The 27,706-nt window shown below is 37.9% G+C and overlaps 2 protein-coding genes and 1 long non-coding RNA gene across 3 annotated transcripts in view; 2 read left to right on the top strand and 1 right to left on the bottom strand.

Annotated features, from left to right (window-relative positions):
- Positions 1-15,265, top strand: part of DENND2C (DENN domain containing 2C) — a 66,004-nt gene extending 50,739 nt beyond the window's left edge. The window contains exons 9-19 of the mRNA XM_081948866.1: positions 221-330; positions 1,359-1,428; positions 3,707-3,784; positions 4,543-4,683; positions 4,960-5,108; positions 5,709-5,886; positions 6,389-6,430; positions 7,824-7,929; positions 8,199-8,438; positions 10,170-10,256; positions 11,927-15,265. Of these exons, the coding sequence (XP_081804992.1) occupies positions 221-330; positions 1,359-1,428; positions 3,707-3,784; positions 4,543-4,683; positions 4,960-5,108; positions 5,709-5,886; positions 6,389-6,430; positions 7,824-7,929; positions 8,199-8,438; positions 10,170-10,256; positions 11,927-11,958 (1,233 nt within the window). The 3' untranslated portion in view covers positions 11,959-15,265. The remainder of the gene's footprint in view (positions 1-220; positions 331-1,358; positions 1,429-3,706; positions 3,785-4,542; positions 4,684-4,959; positions 5,109-5,708; positions 5,887-6,388; positions 6,431-7,823; positions 7,930-8,198; positions 8,439-10,169; positions 10,257-11,926) is intronic.
- On the bottom strand, positions 3,029-8,205 carry LOC309389916. The gene is made up of 3 exons (XR_014175028.1): positions 8,096-8,205; positions 5,776-5,875; positions 3,029-3,534 (listed from the first exon to the last, which is right to left on the bottom strand). It is a non-coding gene; the product is annotated as an uncharacterized lncRNA (long non-coding RNA).
- Positions 15,266-17,819: 2,554 nt separating the features above from the next.
- BCAS2 (BCAS2 pre-mRNA processing factor) lies at positions 17,820-25,431 on the top strand. Its single transcript, XM_081948867.1, has 7 exons — positions 17,820-18,104; positions 18,200-18,292; positions 19,867-19,937; positions 20,438-20,599; positions 21,870-21,920; positions 24,357-24,437; positions 25,153-25,431. The coding sequence occupies exons 1-7, from the start codon at positions 18,012-18,014 to the stop codon at positions 25,277-25,279; spliced, it is 678 nt and encodes a 225-aa protein (XP_081804993.1). The 5' UTR covers positions 17,820-18,011; the 3' UTR covers positions 25,280-25,431.
- Positions 25,432-27,706: the final 2,275 nt, after the last annotated feature.

Genomic DNA, 27,706 nt, shown 5'->3' with positions numbered 1-27,706 from the left:
TGTCTAGCAGATGGCAGCATTCCATTTTTATTATTTAAATCATATGTTTTAATTTAAAAACTTGGTGGGTGTCTTGGATAAATTGCTTCCCTCAGATTCCAGATACCGTTGAAACACAGTCACTGTCTCTGCATCTAATTTAGGTCAATCTGCACAGAGGAAAATATTAGCCTGGTTTTTATTTGTTTGACAGCCTGGCAATTTTTTTTTCTATTTGCAGTCTGACCATCCTTTTCGTCAATCTAAGGACACTGAAGACAGACTAAAGGTCATTCCCAGATTTTGTTTTCCTGATCCTAAAGATTGGTGTCCAACCTTAGAAACAAAGAGGTAAGTGGTGATGCCTAATGCCTTACTCACTTTGGTCAGAGTTTTGAGGCATATAGGAGAATCACTTACCATTTTTTGGTGATTAATCATATTGTTGGTTTAGTGACCATACTTTACCATTTTTTGGTGATTATTCATATTGTTGGTTTTGTGACCATACTTTACAAAATTTAGAAACTATTGCAGTATTAAGCACAATTTAATTTTAATCTGGTCTCCATTACTTCGCTATATTAACAAAACTTTTCCTGATGTTTTCATCAAAATGTTTAAACCACAGCCTTAAATATGGATTTCCAAAATGTTTGAGTTTCTTCCTTCCCTCCCTCCTGCTTTTCTTTCTTTCTTTCTTTCTTTCTTTCTTTCTTTCTTTCTTTCTTTCTTTCTTTCTTTCTTTCTTTCTTTTTCTTTCTTTCTTTCTCTTCCTTTCTTTCTCTTCTCTTTCTCCTTGATACTATAATTGTCCCTCTCTAGATCAATTTGCTTTATTTTGTTTTGTTTGAATTACAATCGTTTTATTGAAACATATTTATTGGTTCAATAAAAGTAAAGTCAAGAACATGAGACATGGTAAAAGAGATTGGGAATGAATCTGTCCCACTCTCTCTCTTTCAATAAGGAATATTACTTTTCTCTCTTATTCAGTTGTAAGATAGCTGAACAGCACAAGATATTATGACATTTAAAATAAAATAAAAACCCATCTTCTTGTGGGCTTGTTATTTTCTGCCTTCTAATACAGTGCCACAATGGCCTAGATGTTGCTGGCCCTAGCATTCTCATCATACTTACACTGTGGTGAAGTGAAGCTGCCAATTATGGTTCTAAGCTGCCAATTATGGTTATTTGCGGCAGGGTGGAGAACTTGGGATAACATATCTCTTGTAAACTTTCTGGAGCTCTGAAAAAAAAAACTATATATAGAGGTTGATTGGAGAAATACGTTTTATATACAGTTGTGATATAATAGCTCTTTGCACTTGTTTCCTTAATAAAACTAACCATCAGTTTATATGTGTGTTGTTCAGTGAAACCTTTTCCTTTGTGCTAACTGGTGAGGATGGCAGCCGTTGGTTTGGATATTGCAAAAGGCTCTTGGTGAGTAATCCCCTATATTAATAAGAATAATAATATTGACCCCCCCCCTTCCCAGTGAGGCACTACCTTGGCATGACAGTTTGTGCGGTTTGTGTGCTCTGAGGAATATGAGAGCTATGCTAGAGGTTCAACCATACTGGACAGGTCTCATCAGAAGAGCTGGATGAAGAATGTCTCTCCCATAATATGGTGAGATGTAAATTACAGAAACACATATTATTTCACTGACTGCCTGGATCAACAAGGACTGCTCTAAGTTTTGTAGTTCCTGGACATCACAAGTGATATTCAGCAGGTTCTGAAGAGTAGTTCGGAGAACCGGTAAATATCACCTCTGACTGGCCCCAGCCCTTCTATTCTCTGCCTCTGGAGTCCCAGCTGATCGGGAGGAAATGGGGATTTTGCAGTATCCTTCCTCTGGAGTGGGGAGGGAATGGAGGTTTTACAGCATCCTTCCCCTGCCACGCCCACCAAGCCATGCCACGCCCACCAAACCACGCCCACAGAACCAGCAGTAAAAAAAAATTGAATCCCACCACTGTTGGACAACTGGTGAAAAATATGCTATAGGACTCAGGACTGTTGACTGAGTAATCAGGGCCATCAGTTGCAGACCTACTGGAAGAAAAGGTGTTTACCCATTGCAAATGTACAGAGATATATTTGTAGAATATAAAGAATAATGATCTGTTATTACAGATCAAGTCCAGCAAGAATAGCTAATGCAACAGTTCTGAAAAAACATCCAGAATCAGAAACAACAAAACAGAGGCTAGCAGATTTATAATACAAAATAAAGTATTCACAGAAGCAGAATTGGTGGGACCATAAAATAGACAAAGAATATAATAATAGAACATGGAGAAGCTAAAGTGCTCTGGGACTTAAGAATTAAAATAGACAGGCACCCGCCACATAACATTGTCGATAAGAAAGACGAGAGTCTGAATGGTGGATGTGGCAATACCTGGAGATAACAAAATAGAAGAGAAAGAACTGGAAAAGATAACAAAATACAAAGACCTGCAAATAGAAATAGAATGACAGTGGTAAAAGCAAGCAAAGGTAGTACCAATAGTAATAGGCGCCTTGGGTACAATCCCAAAAAACTGGAGCATCCCTTGAACATCATCCGCAATAAAAACAAACAAACCCCACCATTAATAAAATTGCAAAAGGAGTTTTTTTCAAAATAACTGGTATGATACCTTTAACCCAATCAAACATCAACAATTGACTTGCTTGGTAGATAAACATGTCAAGTCTTGCCTTGGGAATGAATGTAGGTATCCCGCTGTCCCAAAATTTTGCAGTAGAGCAACATCAAAATCTGCCAACATTTGTCTTTTCTACAGTCAAAAATTTCTAAAAGGAATCAGAAGAAAAAAACACTCTAATGGAAATTGAATACAACCAGTGATAGCTTTTATTTGAAGAACAGCTTATATTAAGGAAAATGCATTTTGAAAACCTGTAATGCAGAAGCTTACACATCAGAGAAAGTCAAGCATCTATGGAAGGTGCTAGTCTAAGGACTGGTTATATTAGTGAAACGTACATTATAAAGCCTCCATATCCTTAGCTGATATTGGGACTTTTGTATTATTATTTTTAAAAAGAGAACAGAACAGAAAATGTTATTGTTCAAGAGTGATTAGACACACAAGGAATTTGTTTCTGGTGCAGAAGCTCAGTGTACATGCAAACAACAAACTAATAATCATCACAGTAACAATACTAATAAAAGGGTGGAGTAAAGAAGATAATAAGAAGGATAAATGATAATACTACAGCCATACTACATGGGTAAATATACATAGACATTGGATAGAACAGTGAGAATTAGAAGTTCAGCAGTTTGCTGGCGCCAGGGTTAAAACTCTCCCTGAGTCTAGTTGTTTTGACCCGCAATATAGTGCCATCCTGAGAGGAAGAGTTGAAACAGTTTAGGTCCAGGGATCTTGCAAATATCTTCTCAGCCCTCCTTCTGATCCCACACAATAGACAGGTCTTCTATGGAAGGCAGGCTGGTTGTTATTCTTTCTGCAGTCTTTACTATACATTGGAGTTTGTACCTGAAGGAATCTGGATCCAGATGCTTTCTTGCTAAGGATGATAATAAAACAGATACATAAATGAGCCAAATTTAGATGAAAAGAAATAAATAGCAAGAGGTCACTCAAACAGTTAATGAGACTGGTGTGTCAAGTAGAAAAGAGAAAATAGGGAAAGCCACACTGGGAGACTTGAGTAACTCTTTCTTTCTATTGCTTTTTAGCCAGAAGGAAAAGGAAAGCGGCTACCTGAGGTCTACTGCATGGTTAGCCGTCTAGGCTGCTTCAACCTTTTTTCTAAGGTGAGGAACTTAGCATTCATACTGCTGCTTGCTTTGCAATAGCAAATATCTATGGGAATTACACTTCTTTTTAGTACAAAACTGGTTGCATAGAAAAGGCATGGCAACCAGAGGATCCAATGTTCTTGCAAGTAATTTGCCCTGGAGGCAGGATGTGAACAGCCCATGTGCGGAGGTGGGGTGGGGTGTACACATGCATGCAGGGGGGCAGGGGATCACACACACGCTTGGGCAGGGCGTCACACATGTATGCATGCATTCAGAGCCCATTTTTGCTGCAGGGAGGCCTACTGGGCCCAAAACAGGGCATGGGGGGGGTGCGGCATGCACACTCCTCACGGCCTGTTTTTGCTGCCAGGAGGCTGCAGGGAGGCCTACTAGGCCCAAAACAGGTTGCAGGAGGGTCATGCATGCATGCATGGGAGGAAGGGGGAGCGCAGGGGGGTTGCATGCACATGCGCAGGAGTGGGGGAAGTACGGCAGGGCCACTTATGCATGCGCAGGGGGAGGGGCACAGGGAGGTGGTCACATGCACATTGCATTATGGGTGCGGGTGCAGGCACGCAGAAGTGTGCTTTTGCCATGCGACGACAAAAAAATTAGCCATCACTGGGCTAGCCACTTCCAAAAAAGTTCCACCTGCACTGTCTTGCGTGCACACAACGTGATATACATCAAAGATATAAAATATTATTTCAGTCCTCTTTCCACTGTCTTAAAAGGAACCAGACAGGTAACAGAAAATTCTTTTTATGCAGATATTAGATGAAGTGGAGAAGAGGCGTGAGATGTCCCCTGCCCTAGTTCACCCATTCATGCGCAGTGTTATGGAAGCACCATTCCCTGCTCCTGGGCGTACCATCACTGTGAAGAGCTTCCTGCCTGGAGCTGGCAATGAGGTAAAAGATGAGGCATAATTTTCATCCAATGAAGGCCCCTGTAGTTGTGGCGATCTGATAGGCTTATTTCATCATCCAGTAAAAGTAATTAATTCCATTACTTCTATGCCCATAGAAGTAATGGAATTAATTTGACTAAAGCAATCTGAAGGCTTTCAATCTTTATAGTGGATTCTATTTGTCTGGTTGTGTATCTCTTCCAGCCATCCACCAAAGCTAGTACAATAAAATAATGCATTTCTCATCTATGGTTCTTTTTCATTTCTTTGCTTTTAGGTGATTGAGCTTTGCCGCCCACTGGATTCCCGATTAGAACACGTAGATTTTGAATGTCTCTTAAAGTGCCTCAGTGTCTCTAATTTGATCCAAGTTTGTGCTTCTCTTCTGCTAGAAAGAAGGGTGATCTTTGTTGCTGACAATCTAAGGTGACTCTTTCATGCTACTATAAACTTGTGATTTTTGTTATGCAATGTAGATGTAGGCTGGACAAAAATGGACAGGAAAACAATCTTTAGCCCAAAAGCAGGCTAACACATTTCATTTGAGTGGGGAGAGTGTACATAGAAGATTTTTTCAAGAGGAAAAATATGTCAATCTATCCTAACATGTATTTGGATAGAATATTTAATGCACATGGAACCAGAATTAAATGCTGTTCTGGAAATCTGGTATAATCTTCGCCTTTGAAAGAAGTACATAGAACTGCCTTCCAGGAACTGTTATATTTCCTAATGTTGGTGACACCTATGTGACTGCTATTTAAAATAGTTTGCCTTCGGCGCACCAGCATGATTAGAAGAACTCTGGGCCTTCTTTTGGGTATGCTGCCTTGTATCATTCAAAACATCTTTAATGTGGGACAGCATTCAATTTTGCACTTCACTTGTTTTAAATGTTTCTTTTTCGTATGAAGAACCACTTCATACATTACTTTTTAGCTTCTTCATATAACCATCTCTTGAGGGGTTCAGACACTGATATTTTGTTTACTGATACAATTTTCATTTCATGTTCTTTCCATCTAGTACCTTGTCCAAATGTGGCCATGCTGTGGTTGCAACCCTCTACCCATTTACCTGGCAACACACTTACATCCCTGTCCTGCCAGCCTCCATGATAGATATTGTATGTTCACCTACTCCTTTCCTCATTGGCATCCTCTCCTGCTCCTTAACACATCTCCAGGACCTGCCTGTAGAAGAGGTGAGATTAGTGAAACCAGAATGCAGAGCATTCTTACTATGCTGTACGGCTGCTAAAGGCTATGGTAATGACTGTATAACTTACTTTTAAAAACATAGTAATTCATCTTTGAGGCCAAAGACACACATTGATATTGTGCTGTTTTGCCTTTTTAAATGTGAGGCTGGTAATTGTGCAAAGGCTATCCCCATAACTAATTAAAGCAGAATTTTGAAACACTTGCTTTCTCTGTTGAAGGTTCAGGTAGCTATATATGGCCACTTATTAAGCCTGTAAGAGCTTTCCCTTATTTCTTCAGAGGGACTGAATTTAAATTAATGCTATGAAATAGTAAACTTGTTGCATTCCATATTGTTAATAGTTAATGAGAACTGCAGAAATTTAATACAAAAGAGAAGCCCTGTGGTCAGCTCTGAACATTTCATGCAATTGAAAAGGGAGCAAGGGGCTGCTTGAAGCAATTGAAGATTTGCATTAATTGTATGACTCTTCCTTTTCTTAGGTACTGATCGTTGATCTGTGTGCTGATAAATTTCTGCAAAAGGTGAATAAAATAATAGGTCCTAAAAGTCTCTGCTTTGCCATAGGAAATAACAGCATCAAGCTGTTGTGGCAGTATTTGGCTCAACCCCAAAAAGCTAAGAATGATTTGTCCTGGTTAATATTTGGATGAGAAACTGCTAGAGCTGTTAAGTTAGACTGGAAAATTAGTGGGGAGGGGAATCCCAGAAGAAGGAAATGACAAATCTGTTGTCAAGAAAACTGTATAGATGTCCCCCTATAGTCGTCAGGAGCTCAGCTCCAAGGAAGTCTTTACATTTTATCACTATTTCTACATTGCAGTTTGAATTACAAGAAAAGTTTAACTGAAGTAAACTGGCTAGGTTCTGTCCTGAACTGTGGTTTATTTTTAAATATGGATAGTTTAGAATACAGTTGAGAACAATTACAGTACATCTTGTTTTGATTGATGTAAAACCACCATGCAGATCTTCTAGGTTTCTGCTACTGGTGGTAGGGATGGGTGGCAGTGTATAAACTCATTCCCACAACAGTTAACTGTCTGAACATGTCATTATGATAAATGCCAGGCTTGGTTTTAACATTTTTATTTTAACTTATATAACAATAGAAGAGCTGAATTAGAATCATAACACAAGTGTACATTTATTTAAGCTTTTCCACTCACATTATACTGTTATCAACTCCAACCCTATGCTGCAATGTGCCACCAATAAATAACAAGGTTCATCCCAAAGGTGCCTTTTCAAAAGGCAACTGGACTTTGGGCACAGAAAGGAAGGTCCATCCCTCCTTTCTGTGACTTGATTTATCTAATTGGGTCAGCTGCTGTTTAGATATAATAATATCATACAGAAGACCAAATCCCATTAGCTGTGTATCATGGAGGATGTCACTTAGGATAACCTCCAATAGACTTCTTCTCCTCTACTTCCCTTCATTGTCTAGACACATGTGGGTTTTTTGTTTACTTTCAGTTTTTTGTTTCTTAAAATAATCTGTCAGGATGTTGTACTTGCGGGTGACCATTGTCTGCTGTTGACCAAAGTGCAAGACAAACAAGTACTGACTAATTGCTCATTGTCTTATTCTGCAAAGCAGAAGTTAAAAAGGTGTTGAGTTGCGTTGTTTTAGCTGACGTGCTTGCAATTTCTAATACAGAAAGTATTATGCTGTCAACTTCCACATTTTTATACTGGCAATTTATATTATAGACCCTGTTGCAAATCAATTTATAGGTGGCTAATTTTGTTTGCACTTTATAATATGTGGCCTAATCATGCATCTACACTGACATGAAGACATTTCATAGAGTTGTAGGCACTGATGCTTAATACAGCATTTTGTTTAGTTCTGAGGACACCATGTTCACCCCATTATCTTTGCTCTGTTTCCTCCACTATTTTATTTCAAAGGTTTCAGATGAGGATGAAATTCTACCTCACAAGCTTCAGGCTGCACTTGTACAGATCTTAGAAGAAAGGAATGAAATCTTGTTTCAGGAACGCTGCTACACACAAGGTGACATTGATTGAAAAATAATTCTGCCTCTAACCTTGCTTAGACAAACAGATGTATTTCTGCTCTGAGTGAATCCATGTTGGGGTGGAAAAATAACAAGAATGAAGTCCAGCTAATGTTTGTCTTCCCCCCACCCCAAACACTGTAACTTTTAAAATATACTTACATCTTCAATATATGAAAAAATAAATGACCTTGCACACTAATAGCTTCTTCTCCATTACATTACTTCCTGGATTAGCTGTGTAATATGGCATTTCTTTCCGTAGGTGATGTGACACTGGATTCTCTATTATCAGAGGCTTTTGTGCGTTTTTTTGTGGAAATCGTGGGGCACTATTCTTTGCACATGCATGTCACTGAGAAAGGAGAGAGAGCATTCCAGCGGGAGCCCTTCCGGAAGTCCCATACGTCCCGGAGTGTGCGTAATTTCCTAGATATCTTCATGGAGACACAAATGTTTGCTGGTTTCATCCAGGACCGAGAGCTACGGAAAAGTGGGGTAAAAGGTGAGCTGTTGGTATAGAACAAAAATAGTACCAATTCAGGATGACGTTCTCTCTACAGGTATCTACTACTTTTCTGCTGGGAAGTTGAAGATATTGATGTCCTCAAACCATTCGTTGTTTTGAATTTTAGTAAATTTTTAGCCTGGAAACTGAATGTTTATTGCTGCCATAAGCCACAGCATTTTTATAATTAGACATAGAAGACCAGAATGATTTAATAGTTTAATAAGGACAAAAAGCTCTTGCTTTTAAAAGAGTCTGCTAGTTGCACTAGAAATGTCTGTTTTCAAAGTTCCAGCCCTTGCCACAACTTTAAAAATATCTAGAAGGTAATGTCATACTTAACTTGAGCTTCACTCTTGGTGATTATATCAACACATTCATGTTGTTTTTGTCAGAATTCCAAATAACATCCTCCAACAAATAAGAATCCGAGGCTAGCGATTCCTCAAAATTCAAAGAAGCCATGTTGGCACATCTGGGAAAACCCGAATCTGAAAGCTTCTAGGTTTTCCCCATCCAGTTGAAAGTTCAAGACCCTACCCCAGCACCCACATGTCCATCACATGGCCCAATCAGCCACTGTCACGAAGGAAGATTCCTCCCATCCACGTCAGTCCAGGTGCAGGAACAAAATGACCTTGTTATTTTGGCTATATATCTCACATGCTCCATACAATCTCCCCTCCCAATTTCCCACAGAATAATGTGTTTGAATAAGTGGCAGGCTTGAGGCCCAATATAAAGATGGCTTCCAAGCCTGACAGTTTTTGTGTTAATAGGAGGGAAGTGGATTGCCATTGCCTTCTGGGATTCCCCCCTCCTTCTCATTTTCTAGTCTAGATGACAACCCTGGGATTTCCTAGGGTTATCCTATCCTACTGCTACCTAGTGTTGACCCTATGTAGCTTTTTTGAAATTAGTCAGGTGTTGCCATGTGCTTTTTGTTACACTGAAAAGGAGTAAAATTTAAATGTATTCCGAATTAAATCTATATATCATTAAATATATCCATTAGTTTATTAATGAACAAGAAAAAAGAATTGCAAGTTCAATGAACAGATGGAACTCTTTCCCTTCATTTTGAAAGGTGTGGGAACTATGATCATCCAGATATTGCTGAACTAAAATTCTTTCCAGATGGTGCTGAACAAGCAGGTTTTGGCCCTGTTGCATGGGAGTTGCAAATCAACATCTGGAAGGTTTTAGGTTGCTATCCTTGACTTACAGCTATTTCAGAATCTGAGAGAAAGAACCCTTAAGAAATTGTGCCTTTCGTGAGGTCTGTCCTGACTTCAACATTTGCTTTCATAGTTGAGCAAAAGGGGGGGGGAAATCAACCTTGCTTTTCTTTGAGAAATAATTGTAAAACTCCATCTCCAAACATGGAGAGTGGTGTACATCTCTCCATTAATCCATGCAAATTGTATAATTTCTCTCTCTCTCTCTCTCTCTCTCTCTCTGTGTGTGTGTGTGTGTGTGTGTGTGTGTGTGTGTGTGCCAGCATACATGCAAATTTCTGTAGTGAGTTATACATTGCATATTTCACTTAATTTTGATGCTGGAGAATTGATTTTCTACTCGTGAGTTTCATGCATCCTCTACATAACCTTCTGATTTTCTAAATATATTTTTGCTTCTTCAGAGCTCAACTTTTAAAATATAGAAATAAAAAATAAGGGTGCTCTCTATAGCAAAAGCATCTATTGAAATGTTGCTCTTTTTTTCAAGGCTTGTTTGAAGTTCGTGCCTTGGAATACTTGGAGACCATTCCAGAGTCTGAGCCAAGTGGAATGAACAAAATCCTTCGCAGTCTGGGTGAGTCATCCTCAGATTTGTTCTTGGCTAGTCTAGTTGTTTGTGATCCACTCTGACCTTGATAATATTACTTTGATTCCTAAAATGGTACTAACATCTGGAATGATTTTTATGGTGTGACTTTCTAACTTTAACATAAAAATCTTTATCTTAATATCCAAACAGAAATTTAGTGATGTAGTTGAGGAGCCTCTTACGCTTTAACTTTTGCTTCTTACGTTTTAATTGAAGCTTACAGATATGATGAGCTATGTTATTTATTATTTACCCTGATAATCTACGTTTCCTCAGGAGGCCAAGGCAGTGCATGGCATGCCCACCCATTGTGCTTGCAACAGTTCTGTGGTAGATTGAGTTGAGAGAGATGACCCAAGTCATCCAGTGAGTTTCTGTGGCTGAAGGTGGACTTGAACCTGGATCTTCCTGATGTCAGTCCAATACCTTAACCTTTAAGCCGCACTACTCTCTTGATTACTACCCTTAACTGGCCTCATGTGGCAAGGTAATCTATAAACCACTCACGTTGCTCAGTTTCCAAAATCTTTTTAAGTCAACATTTGTAATCTTTGTTGTGGCTTAGCACAATATATTAACCTCATTTTTGATTTTAAAATCTTAGGGTCCCCAATGCCCTTTTTGTCACTTAATTAAGAAATTGATTTTGCAATACGAAGTCAATGGATCAGTGAACCGTCGTGCTAACTGCTTCTGTTAACAGTTATTCAGTTAACAGTTACATAGTCAGTTACCTGAACTTGTAGATGGCTATTTTTGCCTAGTGAAAATGAAAAGATTAGAAATTAATACTGGGACCTAAACAAACGGTATTTAAAACAGCTTCTAATAGCAGTCCTCTTGGTCAAAGTCGGAGGCAGTCATATTCCTCTCTAAGCACCACAAGTGTTGAGAAGGCTCAAGCAGGGTAGCTTCACTCCCTCCTTCCTGTTGTTCTTGTACTTCTGCAAGTCTTTGGCACTTCTTCAACCATCCTTCTATCTGTCTTGGGCTCTCCCTCCCCCACCCCCATTTGACTGTAATCTATGCAGCAGTGTTTGTTGTTAAGTATAGTAGGTAATTTGTCTGAACTTGCTCCAATTAATTTAATTCTAAAAATTACATGCATGAATGCACAGTATTTAGAATGCTAAGATCAAGGCTGAAAGAGCTGTTTTTGGTATATTGAAATGTAAATTGTAAATTGCAATCATCATCCCTTCCTCACTATCACTCAAAACAGAACACTGCAGTTATGTGCTAAAGAAGCTTAAGATTTCAAGAGCTGAAAAACATTTGCATTCCATCAGGCAATTTTTTTGTAGAAAACTTCACATATTCTCTTCTCTTCTATTGATAAACACTATATAATTGAGGTGTTGCTACTAAAAACCTACTTAGTACTCTCTGCATCTCGTTTATAGGGGGATCTGGAGAGCCTCAAAAATGTATTTCAATTTTGAGTGTGTTGGGAGATACTTTTAAAATATTGTATTCCCTTTATCATTCCCTGAGACAAATTCTTCTGTTCTGAAAAATCCAATTTTAAAACTCCACAAGTCAAAATTAGCCACTGTGAATTTTGATTCAGACAGACAAACCTTTTTATTTTATTTGTAATTGTCTTCCACGTGGTAATATATCAACCTTTCTTTTAATCTCCTGTTGTATTTTAGGTAATAAAATGAAGTTTCTACAAAAGAAGTGAAAAGCCAAATGCAGAATTGCTAAGCTTTATTTTACGATCCTGGCAAGTCATAGTGAGATGGCTGTGTCGATGTGGTATTCTATTAGATTCTTCAGGTCCCACGTGAAGAACTTCAGATGACCGGAAAAATGAGCACCAAATATGAACAGCATGCTCAATCTCTGTTCTGCTTGGTCTGGTTGGAGCAAAAAATGAACTTCTGTTTACAGAGATGATTTATACAGCAAAAATAACAGCAGAAACGATATCCTTATTTATACTGCATGGCCAAAAAAGGTTGTCCCTTTTTCCTCATGTTATTAAAAATATGCTCAAAGCAATCCAATGCTTCAGCTCAAAGCAATCTCAAGGATTCAGCTGGGATTTTTTGAAAGAGGAAGAAACCAGGAAAGAACCAGGAATCCAACAAAATGGCTATGCAATATTTCCTTGAATAAATTCTTTGCACAAGAAAGCCTTTCCTAAAGCTGGTTGGAGGTTATAATCTCTCCTTGACTCCAACACCATCACATCAGATATTCTATTGGCTTGATCATTCATGTTAACTATTGTTTGGACAGATTGTTGCAGTGTAAAGCTTATTTCCCTGCCTTTTGGAAGCAAAGCAAGAAGACTGTTTTCTATGTTAGTCTTAATTGTTGTGAATGTACACACTGTCTAATTACAAGTCCATCTCATACATGACAGAGGAAATACCTCATGTTAAACTATTGTTTTCTTGTCAGGAGAAGAATGTTTTCCCAATAGGAGTATGAATATTTTTCAAAGTCAAGATGCTGACATTGAAATAGACTAATTTGCTGCAGAACTGATGTAAAGGGACAGACGATTCCTTTCATGCAGTCTATTTTGCAATAAAAACTGGAATAACAAATTATTCTTCCCTTGAAGCATCATTCTACTCTTTTCCCATGGCTAAATTTCATCAACAATATGCTTCTTCATTTAATGTTGAATCTGTCAACTTCTTTCAATAAATACGGAATTTTCTTATTAGCCACTCCTGGAGATGCCTAGCATTTGATACAATCTTTTTAGGATTTATTACCTAAATATTGGATTTACATAACATTAATCAAATATGACAGAAAGTCTAGATTCCCCCATTGAACTAATCCAAAATGCAGTTTGTGTTGGGTGAATCCAGTTACTGTGTCTTTAGACCATGGTTATTGCCTTAATGAATACTCAGCTAACTATCATTTATGTAATAAGCGATGGTTACATCATGGTTTACTATGATACAGACTTACAGCTATCTCCTGATTAGTTACATTCATCTCTGCAGATCCCTTGCACAGTATATAGTAGCTAATGGCTCCTGTCCAGTAAAATGTTGCCACATGTTTACAATAACGAAAGGTTTTAGATTATGTTATGTTGCCTGTGAGCAAAAATGTCCCAAGTGAAAGGGGATTTTTCTTTGAAGGGCAGAATGCTGAAGTACTGGGTTGTTTCTTTGCTGTGTGGTTAAATTGACCTTTGGATGAAACAAGTTTGTGGCTTGCCTCTTATCCAAAAAAAATAATAATGCTGCTTTTAATGGGGAACAGTTACTGAGTCTTTTATTCCCTTGCAGCATGTAAAGTAGATCTGTCTAAGAAGAAGGAAGTTCAGTGAATACACAGGAAGATAATATGAAAAAAACAGGTGAAATTTTATCATGAACTCAAGTTCTACTTAGAGAATATGATCACTGTCCATCTTTGAAAGAATAGGCAAAAGTTTGACTTGCTGATTCTTCATGAGGAATCAGACAATTTATTGAAACACCTAGGAAATGTCCTTTTTATTTTCAATAAAATAATATTTTATTTGGCCAAAGTCAATAACCCACCCAATGTAAGTAAATTCAGAACAACATATTTTGGAATCTGGTGAGATTGCAGGTTGATACTCATGTGGTTTTTACTGAGGGCTTTTTTGCAGTCTTCAGCTGCTTGTCTCCCAAAACAAACAGCCTGAAAATGAAGCTGTTTAAAAAATTTGTTTCTGGATTTCAATCTGTTTCTTTACTATGGTCATATTGATTATCAGGTATTCTACTTGGGCTGTGATTAACATGACCTATGATTGATAATTCCTCTTCTGAGTAATTGATAATTACTCTCTGCCTATGCCATGATAATGGGTGCTAGTTGCTTTCCATTCTATTTTGAGGACTGAAAAAAAAGCAAAAAAGATTGCATTTCTTCCTGTCACTTGATCTAAAAAGAAAAACTTGGCAGAACTTTTGTCAGTTTCACCCAGTTAAAACAAAAGGAAACCAAAGAAGTGTCAAGCATTTCACCATTTGAACATGCATCACCACAATTCCTGTCTCTTGGGCTACAAGGAAAAACTGCTGAATCTGTTAAAATAAAAAGAGAAAAATGTCCAGCATTTACTATTGCACTATTGGGCTGCTGTATAAAGAGATCAAGTTCCATCCTGTCATGGCATGCATGCCAATATAAAATGACCTCTGAGACACTATAAGGGGTGGGGGTGGGGGTGGCATATCTGTCACAGCAACTGGAACAGAAACTTGTGTAAGATGGAATGAAGTGCAATTGTCTTGCTTGTGCCAGAAGAGAGGGTGAAATGCCAGTTTTTACATCAGATGATGGTTGCCTTCCCAGAAGCCTAAATATGAACTGAGGATGATGTTTTCCATTCCTCCACAGACACACAGAAAAAAAATTATACGCAGCCCATCTTTGTACTGGACAGGGAAAAAAAGTGGACCAGTCCCTGGATGGGAACAACTTTCCTCCTCCACAGCATCGTCTACATATGTTGGGATTCAGAATTCACTCATTATGATCAATCTTGCAGTCCTATTTATACGGAAGGCAACAGTTGCGGGAAATTATACTGGAGTATATCAGAAGCACAATATACATATAACAGTGACACAAGCAAATCCCAAACACAAAGAACAGAATCTGAATTAGTTGCTTTGCTTTGGAGGTTTCAGAATCTGGCTTCGGAATATGTAGCATCCTCCCTGTTATTTGAATAGCAGAAGAATTGCTTTTTGGAATATACTTCAGCACTTAAACTATGCTCTTACAGTATTCAGAAGAACAGGAAGAAAACAAACCCACTTTTACGAAATGATTGGGTTAATCTAGCCCCAGACATGTTCTTTGAGACTCTGGGTACTTCTCAGCAGTCATTCTTCTTCCTTGTCACATGTTTGTTTTGCTCATTCTTTATAAAGCCTTAATTTATGCTGTATAGAAGAAACCAAAACTGTATGTACAAAGATGAAACTATAAGAAATCAAAACCTTTTGGGAATAAAATGAATTATTTTTGTGTTTTGATGAATCTTTCTTTTTTTTTTTAGCTGTTGGAGTTGTGTGGCCACTGTGTATACGCTTAGTTTTTCTTCACTTCTTGCTCAGCCCATAAAACCAAGCTGAAAGACAATGGCTTCACTATAAGTTGAATGTATATATTTTAAAGTTTTTTATGATCTTTGATAGCTACAGATTGCAGAATGTGACCTATCATCAATACTATTGCTTGACAGAAATGCATTAAACCAACATATTGGTAGTTAAAACTTGCTGTAAATTTATGGACATAATTCAAGATAATTGTAGAGAGCAAGGAAGTTGATTTTGATGGAGATGTTCAGATGCTATTGCCTAGGCAAAAGGAGCTAAGGCATTTTCTTTTTAAGTCTATAATATCCAGATAATATTCAGAAGTGGCACAGGCCGTCTCTTCTCTCGTTTACTGAATTATATGAAGTGGGCTATAGTACAGTGTAATTAGACTTGCAAGATAATGTTGTTATAGCCAATCTCAGTAAAAGTAATTTTAGCCTTCCTGGGAGTTTATTTCATGGACTAGTCTGTATAGTATTGCTGCCAGTGACTGAAGATAAATTACATGCCATCAAGTCAGAATTGACTCTTATTGGCCACATACATTTTCTCCAGGAGGATCTGTCTTCAGTTTGGTCACTTGAGTCTTTCAGTGGTGTATCCATAGTTACTGTACATCCACTTTGCTACTGCTCTTTTTTATATAGACTTGACAATCAGCATCTTGAATATCCTTTCCAAGACTTCATGACTACTCTACTAAGTGCTAGTCTATGGTATACTTACTGACTGAATGTTTCTTTACTATTTGTACTTTCTACCTTAACTGTCTACTTCAATATATTTACTGTGTATTGTAAGTCTGGTTGCTTTACCTATTTTCATGATTTCTTTATTTACTATAATTTTAGTTCCATTTTTTTCATGGGGCTCTGACTTTTTTTTGCAAATTAGAGTAGTATTGTACAGATTATTGATGTTTCCTCCAGTTTTAAAGCCACGTTCATCCTTTTCCAATCCTGTTTCCCATTATATTCAGCATTCAGTCAAATAAATAATGAGAGAGTATACAACCTTATCTCACTTCCTTGCTGGAATCAATCTGCTTCACCATGTTCTGTCCATACTATGGCTTCCTGATCTGCATGTAGTTGTACAAAAGAACAGTGTGATATTCTGGGATTCCCATTTTTATAGGTGCATTCCACAATTTGATATGATCAACTTTGAGTTATTTGATACCTTGTTGTGGGTAAAATAGAAGGAAGGAGTATTAGGTATGTTTACCTTCTTAAGTTATTTATAAAAATAATAAAGATGGAATACAAATAAATATAATCAGTGAAACATGCTCTTTTTTCTTATTCCTCAGCTTTTCCTTAGTAGCATGCGGAGTGCCATCTGACCTGAAGGGACCATCATCTGGCACATTTTATATTTTCTATCCATGTGGTTTTCTTGATTAAAAAAAATACATGAATAGTTTACTATTGCCTTCTCCTGCACAGTAGGTGTTGCTGACTTTGCTGTTGTCACTAAAATGATCATCTGCCTCCAGCATTTTTCCTATATGCTATTCCATATAGGTACCCACTTCTTTAGATGGGCACCTTCACATCTTGGGTGACCATGCTGGGACACACACTCTTGGCATATACCCCTGACTTTCTTTTTATATTACTCATTTCTGCGAGGAACATTTCTTTCATATGATGAGGCAGTGCAACAAGATTGGGGAGGCTATTGTAAAATTAATATTTTACATTCTCAATATTGAAAAGGCAAGATCATACAGGGGTTCCTACCATAGTGTTACTTAACACCATAGTATTATTTTACATTAATAGTAACATTGTTTATATTATTCTACAGTAGTAATTATAGTACATATATAGAATAATACTATGATGGCAAGTTTCTAAATAGGAGGCAGCCTTTTGATTTGCAAAACAACATCGGGGTGGGGGCAGCTCGGAGGCTTTTGGCACTTTAATGACTTAAGACATAGATCAAAACATTATTTAAGTATAGGGCAAGCCATAAATTGAATGCAAAACATGTTAAGCCAATTTAATTCCTAATACCCTTGCTCCCCCCCCCCCCTTTCCGTTTTCTTTTTCGAGCTGGCTGGGGAATCCTGGGAGTTGATCCACATCTCAAAGTTGCCAAGTTTGAAAAACATTGCTATAAATGACAAGGGACACGATTATTTTGATATTAGCTCATTAAGGAATGTCTTATCTTTTTTAGCAGTAGACTACGTAATGTACATTTCGTCTACATTTGGGACAAATCCAGGATCTATAGCCCATCCTGGAAGTGTGCAAAGTAAGATACGTGCTTCTTCAAGTTCCTTACTCGGTGTTATGTTTTTCAGACGCGTTGGACAGCAACTTCCCGAATGCACTTTTGCCAAGCTACAGTAGTGCGCAACTGCAGGACCTGAAGTCCAATCATCTGAACCAGCATGAGGTAGGGAGGGGCGATCGAGAAGCTCCGTGCTATCCGTAGCGATGCGAAGGTACCGATTGGCCGGAGGATTTCCAGCGTCTTGGCGACTTTAAGACTTCAACTCCCAGAATTCTTCAGCCAGCCATGCTGAGAGTAAAATTTAGGCGGAGGCGCCTAGGCTGAAGTGTTACATCCGCGCAGGCGCTGTAAGAGGAGGAGAGGCCTAGGTGGAGCTTTGTCGCGGGGCAACTGAGAAGCGGAAAGGGCTCGTGCGAGGTCCGGTATGGCCGGCTCGGGCTTAGTGGCGGGCGAAGTAGCTGTCGATGCGCTGCCCTACTTCGACCAAGGCTACGAAGCGCCGGGCGTCCGGGAAGCGGTAAGAGTGGCGCTTGGGGAAAGGCGAGAGGCGGGCTGGGGGTCCGCTGCGCCTGTCGGAGGAGCTAAGTGAGTCGCTGTCCGCTTTTCTCTCAGGCCGCGGCGCTGGTGGAGGAAGAGACGCGGCGCTACAGACCCACCAAGAACTATCTGAGCTACCTGGCTACGCCGGACTACAGCACTTTCGAGGTGAGCGCCACCCGTCTTTCGCCTGGGATCGGGCCGCCGATTGAAGCCGGTCCGCCCTTTCTGTGGACCGCGCCGCTCCCGTCGTTCAGGAATTGTAACGAGGGCTCCGCGGAGTTACGCATGGATTATGGGAGTGGGAGTCCAGCCCATCACGGGGACATTAAATTGAGGAAAAGCCTCTTCTTGAAACCATTTGAGAGTCTAAATTTTAGACGTTCCGGAACCCGATACTGGCGGAGAGTGAAATCTGTTTGGTTGACTTGTGCTTATTGACACTTTCCCTGATGCAGGTTTGCTGTTTAGAAATAGGAGTAGTTCTGACCTTGCCCACAATTCTTGTTTTCTTTCTTCTTTGCAAGAATTTCTGATAAAAACCGATTTTTGTAGGCATGGTGATCAAAAACGTTTGGGTAAGAAAGGGACAATAGTACTTTCTGCAAACATAATATGCTCTGTAGAAATGGTTATGAGTAGAAGAAGTGTAATATTACCTTTCATCTGTTGCAAATACAAAGGGCAGTTTTCAAAATTTCTCCTTATTTGTGTGGGTGTGTTCTGTGTGCACCGTCTGTAGTGCTTTAAAAAGAAAAAAAATCCTTTAGCAATAGAATGGACCAGATGGGATGAGGTGGAATGACCCTGACATCATCAAGATTGTGCTGCAGAAATTTCATGCTTCTAATTTCTAAACATCTTACAAAAAATCCCCATAAGCGATCCATATGCAATGTTAAACTGTAACCTAGAATATGTGGAGGGACTCTGAATCACTTAAGCCATTTCAGAATTTTTTTTTTTTAAAAAGCTTTGGAACTGCCACATTTATTCTCAATTGCAGTATCACTTTCATAGACTAGATTCTAGAATAACCAAAAGTATGTTTCATATATCTGAAATGGACTTTTGGCTCACAAAAACTGATAGTAATGGTGTAAATTCTACTTTGTCCCATAAAATTTACTCTGGCAAATTGCAGCGGATTATAATCTGCATTCATTCATCAGAAGTTTTGTCTTTTGCTAAGAATTATATTTTCCAGTTCAAATAATAGACTTTAGGCCAATAATTTGTGACATGCACATTGGCAAATTAGCATTTCTTTCACAGGAAATAAATAAAGGGTTCTTAATTTTAGGATATTTCTAGTAGTATTAGTATTCTAGTAGTATTGCTGTTTGGTTTATATTCATCTGGTTAGCTATGAATGGATAATTCACTCAGCATCAAATGTAAAACTTTGGTTGCAGAGATAAGTGTATAAATGACATCCTCCTCCAATTTTAATTCAGGAAAAATAATTCCACAAATCTCTATTTCTGAATATGATGATCAATGTACTTACTGCCCAAGAGGTGGTAAATCTTATAATCCAAAACCTCTAAAAGATAATCAAATGGGGTAAGACTGGTATACATGTATAGCTGTTGCATGATTCATTGATTATAATCTTTCACCTCCTGCTTTTTGGGATATATTATTTATTATTTATTTATTTCTTTAGATTTCTAAACCGCCCCCTCTCCCAAAAAGGGACTCGGGGCATATAACTAATATGTCTTTAATTTGATTCATAGACTGAAATAATGAGAAATGAGTTTGAACGCCTAGCAGCTCGACAGCCCATAGAATTACTGAGCATGAAAAGGTAAGGCTAGCTATATGTAGATACAATGTCTGCTAGGGCATAGTGTAGAACTAAAATTTGAGGGTATGTTTTGAATTATTAAATTAATAATTATTAAAAGCTAATATGTTACTTCCTGCCTCATTATGACAGGCAAGAACTAGGCAGTAGTCAATAATTCTTTTCATCTAATTAAGATAATTGCTTTGGGAGTTACAAATCATCAATATATGAGAGAAAATGGACATGTATTTTACAAATACTGACCTTTGGGGGGGAAAAAACAGAGTGGGTCATTACTTTTGCTGGTATAAACCCTGAAATCTTCAGGTATTTAAATTATGTTTAATTAGGGTTTCCTGCCTGAGCTGAGGGTTAGATTAGATCCCTTCCAACTCTGTTATTCAATTCAATTCTACTTTACTCGATACATTTATAAATTTAAATCTTAAAAATAATGGGTTATGTATCACTTATACTCTAATGAGATACAATGCTTTCTCCTCTCATTTTCCTTACAGATATGAGTTACCTGCACCCTCCTCTGGGCAGAAGAATGATATTACAGCATGGCAGGAATGTGTTAATAACTCAATGGCTCAACTGGAACACCAAGCAGTTCGAATTGAAAATTTGGAGCTGATGTCTCAGTATGGCTGCAATGGCTGGAAAGTATATAATGAGTAAGCTGTTTGTTATATACCTTAGTCATTCTCTGAAAGGGGTTATCTGCAAGGCTTGGTATTTTGTTTCCATTTTGGAGACCTTCATTTTTTTTGGTAATAAAAGAATGCTGTCAAGAGACTTAATTGGTAAATTAAGACTGATATGCAGCCACCACGTAGCTACAGGTTGTTCTTGTTTAGTGACTGCCTCTTTTAGTGACCTTATGCAGTTAACAGGGGCAATGACTTTATGTATCTTTAAGTAAAATCTCACATTTATGATCTTTTCAGAACAGTAAAGTAAAGGTAAAATGAAATAAGGTATTGTTTGGTCCGAATTTTGATCACCAAATGAGGATTATCTATTCTGCTATTTTCTTACTGATGGAAAGGGAAACACACATTTTCTGTTGAGGCTGAAACCTAATACAAATTATCCTTGACTTATGACCTTAATTTAGCCCAGAATTTATGTGGCTAAGGGAGACATTTGATGTGAGTTTTGCCCCATTTACTTGCACACTTGTTAAGGGAAGCACTGCAGTTGTTAAGTTAGTAACATGATTGAATCTGGCTTCCCCATTGACTTTGCTTGTCAGAAGTTGCAGAAGGGGATCACATGATCCCGGGATATTGCAACCCCCATAAACATGAGTCAGTTGCCATGGGGATGCTGCAATGATCATAAGTATGAAAAACAGTTGTAAGTCATTTTTCCAGTGCCATTATAATTCCAATAGTGACTAAATGAACTTCCGTAGGTCTACAACTGCCTGTACTCATTTCTTTGTACCACACAGCAGGCATAATATGCAAAATATGTTTTCTAATTTCCTTTTCTAGGTCAGGTGTTTCACCACTTTAATAAAAATTTAGTTTAAAAGATGGCAAGATTAACAGCAGTAAATATAAAAGAGATTTGGGAACTAAATTAACATAAGCTCTGTTTGTTTATTTTATCCAGGTAATATATATTAAATCATAAATATTGAATGTTCAGTTTTAATAAAAATGAGTCCCCAGTATGACACTAAGACTTCCAATGTACCCATAGACACCTTTATTAGAGCTGCGAACTTCTTGATAAGCATTTTTACCATGGGCCTATGCTGTTCCATATAGCAGGGACCTTACCATAATACTATTTCCATAGTAGATCGCTTTCCTGTTGGCGCCATCTTCAGATGACCAAATCTGGTACTTGGAATTATTGTGAAATAATAATTCATTATTTTTCCTTTTTATATTTGAATAATATAATGAGCTTGTATTTTTGTCTGCTAATTAGGCATTTAGTCCACATGATTGAACAGGCACAGAAAGAGCTACAAAGTTTAAGGTAAGAGCTGCTTTTGCTTTCAGTCAGAAGAAATAAGTTTGTGGTGTTTGTTTGCATCATTTTTATCCTTATTGGTAAATTAGTTTAAGTTGAACGAAATTTTTCTTGGCCACAGATTCCACCAGACTTCAATTTATATAAGGAATACATATTTATATGAAAACAATTTATTTACTTATTTTCTATAGCTGTGTGGAGGGATTTTGCCCATATTACCCTAGTGACTCTGGGCAGTAAAACAATGAAAAATACAAAAATGTATACAGCATCTGACAAAATTGTCATAGTAGTTGTCAGTATTATCAAGAAACAGCACCCTTAACACATTATGAGTCCTGGGGTGGGCACGTAGTCAGGTTTTTAAAACAAACTGATTCAGGGCCATTCTGGCTTTGAAGGAAAGATCTTCCAAAGGACAGGAACCAGAGCAGGCAAAGCATGTCTTCTAGTCCCTGCCAGCCATCATTTCTTGGCTGGTAGGACTCACAGCATTGCCTAATCTGCTGGATGGATGGATAGAAACTACAGTAGAACCTCTGATCACGATCACATCTGACCATGACAAAATCAGGTTCCAACCAAAAAAATCACTTTTTCGCGGCCGATTTCTCCTTTGGATGCACTACCCATGGATGCACTATCCATTCTGTCCCACCAGAGGTCATCCATGAGCATTATCAATAAAGTGTCAGTCCTAAGCCCTATCCTGAATCCTGACTGAAAAAGTCCAGATAATCATCTTCATCTATAGTCCCTTGAAGTTATCATGCGACCACTCTCCACAACCTTCCATAAAAAGGGAAGATTGGAAACTGGATGAAATACATTCATACTAGTTGGATTCAGTGAAGGCCTCTTGAGGGGACGTACCACTACCTACTTAAAAAGCAGTAGAACCACTGGCTCTCTAATTAATCACAATCCAATCATGTGTCCTGTCATGCACAGTTTTAGCAATCCAGGAGAGAGGGATATAACACTGAAGTGATTGAACTAGGATTTGCAAGGTTCAACTGGCTCAAAATTCCCCCAGATAACCATACAAAACCTGGCCCCTTCAACCACAAATTCTGCCTATGTCCCCAAATCCATAACACTGTCACTGATCTAATAGAAAAACAAGGTCAGGTGTATTATCACTATTATGAGTTAGACCAGTGATGGCGAACATTTTTCCCCTTGGGTGCCAAAAGTATGTGTGCGCATGTTATTGCGCATGCTCATGTGCCCACCCCCATAATTTAACCCGCCCGTGCTTTGCCCCCTGCCTATGTGCGTGTGACACCCCCCCCCCGCTGCCCCGCACATGCGTGCACGGCTTTCTAGGAGTCTGGGGAGGGCAAAAAACAGCCTAACACACAACCTGGAAGTTTGGGAACGGACTTCCGGGTTGCCTATTGGGTTGTTTTTCGCCCTCTGGAGGCTTTAGGAAGTCTCCAGAGTGCGAAAAACAGCCCAACACGCAAACTGGAAGTCTGTTCCAAGAAAAATGGCAGAAAATCAAGGCCAAAAATCAGCTGGCCAATGTATGCTGGAGTTGACAGGGCAACGCCTCGCGTGCCCTCAGAAATGGCTAGAGTTAGACCCTAGATCCATGATGGCGAACCTAGGACACACGTGCCACGGGTGTCAACAGTCTCTGCTAAGTACCTGGAAAGTTTCACTCACAAAGCAATCAATCTGTAGACTTGGCAGTTGCCAATACAGTTGCCAGCAACACCGACTTTGATCCAGCCACCATTGCTGCTGGCTCCAATCCCCTATGACTAGCTTTCCAACTCCAAACAAAGCAAATGGCCTTCTGTCCCTCTAAACAACGCTGTTTCAGGCCGCATAAGATATAAGTCTTACGGGTCAGACAGCAAACCAGTCCTGTTCTCTCTGCTTGGGTGACGATCTCAAAAGGCTCCACCACAACTCACCCAAAACCAGCCAACCTCCAACCATTACAATATACTAAATGTCACCTACTAACAGCACCCATTCAGTCCATATGTATGACTCTGCTGTGATGGTAAAAAAGCAGTTTGTTTGCAATGTATTTAAAGTTGATGGGAAATACTTTCATTTATTAGGATATAAATAATAAATAGAATTTATACATATTTAAAATAATTTATATAAAATTAAAATAAATCTTGGGTTTTCTGCATCGGGTTCTTCATTCTGTTGCAATTCAGAGACATATCTACACAATGATAGTCCAGAATGATTGACATGCCGTTCTGGTTAACACATCTAGAATCTAAAACTATCCTGCTTTTCTGTGAGCATTGTGAGATGCTCCAAGTGTATCCAGTGATCTGTTTCATTTTTATGATGTCATTTTAAAGACCTGTGTTATACGTGTTTATAACTCTAAGGATTATTACCTTAAGGTATTAGGCTGCAGAATAAATTACTGTATAATTCATTATGTCATTTTCTTTCTTCCAGAAAACACATCCAAGACCTTAATTGGCAGCGGAAGAACATGCAACTCACAGCTGGTGCTAAACTTCGTGAAATGGAATCCACGTGAGTAGTTTTTCTCACTATTATTTCACCTACTTTTAATTTCTGCAGAACTACTGAATTAATCTTTTAAAATGTAACTGGGCTTTATAAAATATTTCCATATGTAGAAGTAGAAGTCAGCAATGGCAAGATGTTTTTTTCTCAATAGTCACTTCCTCATATTGGGGGGAAAAAAGGAATAAATAAGAATTTTTTGAAATTCAATATGGAGCAGATTATTGGAACTTAAATGTAACAAAATAACTTGATGTGTGGCATGCCATGAAATTGCGTAGTTTATTTGGTTCCATTGGTTATCCAGCCATTATAATTTGTTAAACATGGCTTATGGTTTAGCATCACTTGTAAATCTTGGCAGTTGCAACTTGGTCAATAATTAGTCAACATAGTTAAGCAAACATAAGTTATTGTAAGAACCAGATCATAAATCCCTGTTTCTATGTATTATCAATTCTGGGCAGTGTTAAGGCTGTTGCCTTTTCACATTGTCCCTTATTATCTATATATTCCTCCCGTCAGCAGCCATGTTATTTCTGTCACCTCAGGTGAAGTTCTATTTGTGTTAAGCACATTCTACTAACTAATATGCTATTTTGCACTCCTCTGCTATCTTTCTATTTTATTGACAATATAGTATTGCACACCCCAAAATGAATATTCTTTCTTTTAGCAATAAAACTAGAAAAACAATGTTTTTTTTCTGTTTTTTTTCTAGATGGGTGTCCCTTGTCAGTAAAAATTATGAGATTGAACGAACTATTGTGCAGTTGGAAAATGAAATTTCTCAAATTAAGCTGCAACATGGAGAGGCAAACAAAGAAAACATCCAGCAAGACTTCTGAGGCTTGCTTTAGTCTATTGTTGCTAATACAACATTGCTTGAAGCTTATGCATTAGTGAAGATGATTTCTCTATGTATATAATGATATAGAAGCCATCACTGTGTTAATAGATTCATGGACTTTAGCTTAATAAACTGATTGCAAAGTTCAAACCTCTTCAGAAGATTTATTAATTGTTCAGATTTTTAGCATGGAGGGATTTATTTTTATGAAGGATTCTCTCTTTTTTTTAAAGGAATACAAAAATAAAAAATACCAATGTAAATTGTCTAGCAAGAACAAAGCATTGTAGTTAAAAATCCTGTGGCAAAATTTATGTTGCCAGTGAATGTCAAAATACTTTCAAATGCCACAAAGTGGTTAGCAAGATCTAAAAGATGGAATCATATACTTATATTTGCTCTTAGGCAAAAAATAGATTATGTCTGTATTAAATACAAATATGCATGGTATTTGCATGAACAAATACCTTTGTTCTATGTATCAAGGATATTGGATTAGTGGAAATGGTATAATGGGTTTTTTTTTAATGTACGCTTACTTAGGAGATGTGGGACATTGGTTATTTAATTTGAAATACAGTTTCATATTTGAAATATAAATAAAACTATTGGTTTAATAGAGCTTGGTTTTGCAGGCTTCAGATGCAGTGAACATATTTTGTGTTTGGACTATTTAATGGACTAATGAAAATCAAAGTTTGGGTTTCACTTTCACTACAAATGATATTATTCATATCGGTTATATATTTACATAACTGATATACATTAAAATAGACTTATCAGATAGCAAGTAGTCTTTTAAATTAACATTTTGCTGCAAATAACTTTGTGTTATTTATATAGTTATAGAAATGATGCAAATTGACATAACAAATTTAGATTTAGTAAATATTCCCCACAGACTTAAAAATTGAGACATTTCCTAGCATAGTAATATTAATGGTGAATTATTGATAATGGTAACATACTTCCAGGTAATTTTAGGACTGAGAAATATAGTAATGGTGCCAGAAGGTGAAATTTTCAGAAGATTGTGTGCAGTTATGTTGTGCTTAATGAATGCAGGTGAATCTTGTGGCAAATCAAGATTTCACTCTCATAACATTATAGCTATCTGTAGGAAAAAGTATCCAAGATGACTACATATGCGTGTGGTAATTTCTTGCTTTAGAGTCATACTATACTGCCATAATAGTCCCCAGTCTTTCTTTGTAGTTTTCTTTTAGAGTTATGGTCAGTTAGGATTCATTTGCAGCTTCTGCAGCAGTACAGTACCTGTTTGTTTACTAAATCTGAGTAGTAATATTGTTTTCAAACTGAAAGTGGAATGAACTCCTTTGTCAAAGCACTTATTTCTCTTATGGCAGTTTATCTTTATGAATTTTCTTTATCCCCTTCATTCTTCTGACTAAGAGATGGAGCACAGGGTACTACAGAAGGAATTATTTTTTTAGAGCTCTTACATAAGAAGCAATCGGAATTTAGGCAAGAAGAAAGGATAAGTGGAATAAAAGAAGTATTGATTGATGAAAAATATTCCCAATTATAGTGGTCAATTAAAAAGTAGGAAAATCTTGAGAGATGGAGAAAGCAAAGTGGGGAAATTAAAAAAAAAGGTGCCTGGGAAAATGTTCATTCTAGTTCATTTTTGTCCTTGCTTCTAGGATCTTGCTGATGTTGTATTTTTTTCATCTATTAAAATCCACTTAGCTACATTAGTAGCTTAATCACCTAACTAGTGACAAGCCATCTTTTCACAGTTCTTTTTCCAGGGCTTTCTTAAGAGCTTGAGGAATTTTAATTCTCCATCAGCACTGCCTGCGTCAGCAGGAGATCTGGATTTCACTTTCTTAAGGCTAATGCTTCCACAATCCAAACCTCAGCCACGCTTCTGCAAGCAGGGGCATAAGTTGCAGATGTTTGTACACGTGCCATTTAGCACAAAATTGGAAAATCAGGATTAAGTCCGGAAAGAAATGCTACCATACTGCATAGTGAGATGTGACAATATTGATTTATTTCCAATTACGTCCCTGGATCCCAAATGTGACTTAAGCTTCGTTAGAAAATATGAATGGTGAATAAATGCAGTAGAATTAGGAAGTGCACATACCTTCCCAGAAAAAAAAAGATCTATAAAGTGGTGATAACGGAAGCATTCTGTGGAACAGCTAGAAAGAGTGGCAGGCGGGTTTGTCATAAGGTGTGCTTTGCAATTGGTCATGATTTATGAACTGACAAGAACAGAAGTTGGGCTGTTGGTTTGAGCTTCGAGCTTGGCAATTTGGTTGCAAACATTTTGTTGCCATTTGTGGAGACATCGTCAGTGTGCTTTGAATTGTGCTCATCTATCAGAACACTAGCCTTTAAATACCATTTTATGTGATGCAAATTAGCATCGGTGTTATTTTTTCGGATACTTCTG

Source organism: Natrix helvetica, assembly GCF_964273705.1.
Source record: "Natrix helvetica genome assembly, chromosome: 3".
Classification (NCBI taxonomy): Eukaryota; Metazoa; Chordata; class Lepidosauria; order Squamata; family Natricidae; genus Natrix; species Natrix helvetica.
Note: the sequence above shows the minus strand (reverse complement) of the source record. Positions and strands in the feature narration are given on the sequence as shown.